This window comes from Nicotiana tabacum, chromosome 3 (assembly GCF_000715075.1).
Source record: "Nicotiana tabacum cultivar K326 chromosome 3, ASM71507v2, whole genome shotgun sequence".
Lineage (NCBI taxonomy): Eukaryota > Viridiplantae > Streptophyta > Magnoliopsida > Solanales > Solanaceae > Nicotiana > Nicotiana tabacum.
This window is the reverse complement of record NC_134082.1, coordinates 195,827,981-195,831,139: the sequence shown is the minus strand read 5'-3', so window position 1 is coordinate 195,831,139 and position 3,159 is coordinate 195,827,981. Positions and strand designations below refer to the sequence as shown.

The 3,159-nt window shown below is 36.6% G+C and overlaps 1 protein-coding gene across 1 annotated transcript; it reads left to right on the top strand.

Annotated features, from left to right (window-relative positions):
* The first annotated feature begins 396 nt into the window (after window positions 1–396).
* Window positions 397–2,456, top strand: LOC107812817 (peroxidase 42-like). Its single transcript, XM_075250366.1, has 4 exons — window positions 397–680; window positions 770–958; window positions 1,261–1,426; window positions 1,800–2,456. Exons 1-4 carry the CDS (start codon window positions 465–467, stop codon window positions 2,207–2,209), a joined length of 981 nt encoding a protein of 326 aa, XP_075106467.1. The 5' UTR covers window positions 397–464; the 3' UTR covers window positions 2,210–2,456.
* Window positions 2,457–3,159: the final 703 nt, after the last annotated feature.

Here is a 3,159-nt window from a genome sequence, read left to right as displayed (position 1 = left end):
ATGCATTAGTATGGTTAAAGACATAATTGTCCTTAAAGTCCCTTAAAGCTAGAGAATATGGAGGACATTTTTGTAAACAACTATTTTTCTTACAAATTATGCAATGCATTATAATTTTAATACCTCACAGCAAACAATAGATAAGAAATAATATCTGCATAATTAATGTTTGCATTACTAACCCATGCATTACTAATACACCTTATTCTGCATTATTCTTATACACTCTACCAAACGACCCCTTATACAACATACTAAAAATAATATTATGCCAACTTTTTTATGCTAGCAGTGTAAAAAAAAGTTTAATCCATTTACAGAAATGGAAAGAAAAAGGTCAATTCTTGTTGGCAATTTCAGCACTTTTTTCCTTATTTAAGAAGGTAGCCAAGGATCATCCAAAGAACAAGGTCTACTGACCATTTCCATTAGTCACTCTACAGTCTCTTCTGAGTAAAGAGAAAATGGGTTTCAAAGTTTTCTTTTTCTTTGCTATCCTCTTCTTTTCAGCTGTCTCTGCTTTTGCAGAGGACAATTCTGGCCTTGTAATGGACTACTACAAGGACAGTTGCCCTCAAGCTGAAGATATTATCAGAGAACAAGTTAAGCTTCTCTACAAACGCCACAAGAATACTGCATTTTCTTGGCTCAGAAATATCTTCCATGACTGCTTTGTTGAGGTACTAAAAATCTATGTTTTTTTAGCCACCCTTTTTTGAAGATGTTAAATTAACATATGACAAACAACTGAACATTTATTTTTCTGCAGTCATGTGATGCTTCATTGTTGCTGGACTCAACAAGAAGGATGCTGTCTGAGAAGGAGACAGACAGGAGTTTTGGTATGAGAAACTTCAGATACATTGAGACTATTAAGGAAGCTGTAGAAAGGGAGTGTCCTGGTGTTGTTTCATGTGCTGATATTCTTGTGTTGTCTGGTAGAGATGGCATTGTTGCTGTAAGTTTTTAAGAAATTTTCTTTTATAAAGTGTTTGTTTCCTTTATTTCTATGTGTACTTGTAGTAGTAGATCTGGATTTACTCTAGTCAATAGTTCATAAAGTTTCCAACTTTGAACAAACATTTACTCTGGGGGTATGACTCAAGTTCTTGTCATTTCATATTAAAGAGAAGACACATCCATTTATGCATGTTTAACAAGTTCAGATATTTGTCTGTGTTTATTCCTTTTTTGGCTTTTAAAAGTGGCTTGGTTAAATAGTACTCATATTTACTGATATGTAATGGACTTGTACAACAGCTAGGAGGGCCATATGTCCCACTCAAAACTGGAAGAAGAGATGGAAGAAAGAGCAGAGCAGACATTCTTGAGCAACACCTCCCAGACCACAATGAAAGCATGAGTGTTGTTCTTGAGAGGTTTGCCAATGTTGGTATCAACGCTCCTGGAGTTGTTGCCTTGCTAGGTACTATAGACATTCTTCCCGCACCTCCCCCCCCCCCCCCAAAAAAAAAACCAACAAACAAAAAAGAGCACTTCAAATTTCTTGGTTCTATTGGTATTTGATTGTGAAGGGGAGCCTTGCGTAACGGTAAAAGTTGTATTACAGTCTAAGACTTGCGTAAAGTAGCCTAAACGTGGTCTGATCCTTGCATAGTGGTTTGCATAGCGGGAGTTTAGTAGGTCACTGGTTCAAATCAGGGCAACAGTCTAAGACTGCGTAAAATAGACTAAACGTGGGTTTGCATAGCGGGAGTTTAGTACACTTACTACTCTTTTAATTGGTATTTGAATGTGAAAAAATCAAAGCTTATTTTGTGCAATTTGTTCTTGAACAGGGGCTCACAGTGTGGGAAGAACACACTGTGTGAAGTTGGTACACCGTTTGTATCCAGAAGTAGACCCTCAGCTCAACCCTGACCATGTTCCTCACATGCTCAAGAAATGCCCTGACCCAATCCCAGACCCAAAGGCTGTACAATATGTTAGAAATGACAGAGGCACACCCATGAAGCTAGACAACAACTACTACAGAAACATATTGGAGAACAAGGGGTTGATGTTAGTTGACCACCAACTAGCAACGGACAAGAGGACTAAGCCTTATGTAAAGAAAATGGCAAAGAGCCAAGATTATTTCTTCAAGGAATTTGCAAGAGCCATCACTATTCTAACTGAGAACAATCCTCTTACTGGAACAAAGGGTGAGATCAGAAAGCAGTGCAATCTTGCCAACAAGCTCCACTAGAGGACCTAGCTTTTGCTATATGGTTGTACTCATTATCACTTTTCCCCTTCCTTTGTATAGGTGAGGGAGAGGAGACAGTGAAAATGATGGGAATAAGATGGTTTTCTCCCAGTGTGAGTCTGTTTTAGTGCAAGGTAGTAGTGGCATGAAATTGGTGGTCACCATGTTCATTACATTCCATGTTCTGTTTGTAAAATTCACTGTTTTAGCTATCCTTTAATTTAATTAAGTTATGAGTTTTATGTTATAATTGGGCTATGGTGAAGGAGATGTTTGATTGTTATAATGCAAGAATGGTGATTATGATTCTTGCATAGAGATTCACTTTTTAACAATACAAGCAAGATTCCAGCAACTTTAGGTGGAACTCAATGATAAAAAGAAGCATCTTCCTGAGGAAAGTTAAAGCAGGAAAAGCAAATTAGGGTCCCATATAAAAACATTTTTTAAGTTAAAGAAAGAAGTAAAAAGAATTTGCTTTACTTACGTCATCACTTACGTCATGGCTGCTAAGACAAGAGATAATATATATAGGGTTCAGACAAAGAGAAAGAGGGTCATGAATGTTGTACAGAAGGGAAGATAGGTAAATGGCAACAACAATTAATTAATGTACATAATTACGTAAAAGCAAACAAAAACAACCAGACAGGTGGTTTGATTATAAGAAGTCACATTCAAGAAATAGACTGGTGTTTTTGGATTATTAAATTCATATCAATTTGAAAGTATGCTCTGAACAACCAAGAAATTGAGTTGGTTGTACCTTAAGGTGCGTTCTTGATTCAAGAGTGAAAGAATACAAACTCTAGTCTGCTTATAGGTCAAATAGCTCCCAAGACCAAAACACTAAATATTCAAAAGATTACTTGAGGAGGATTATTTTGCTTCTTGCTTGTTCACAGAGAAAAAGTATTAGGACATGCTAGTAATAAATAAAATGACTCATG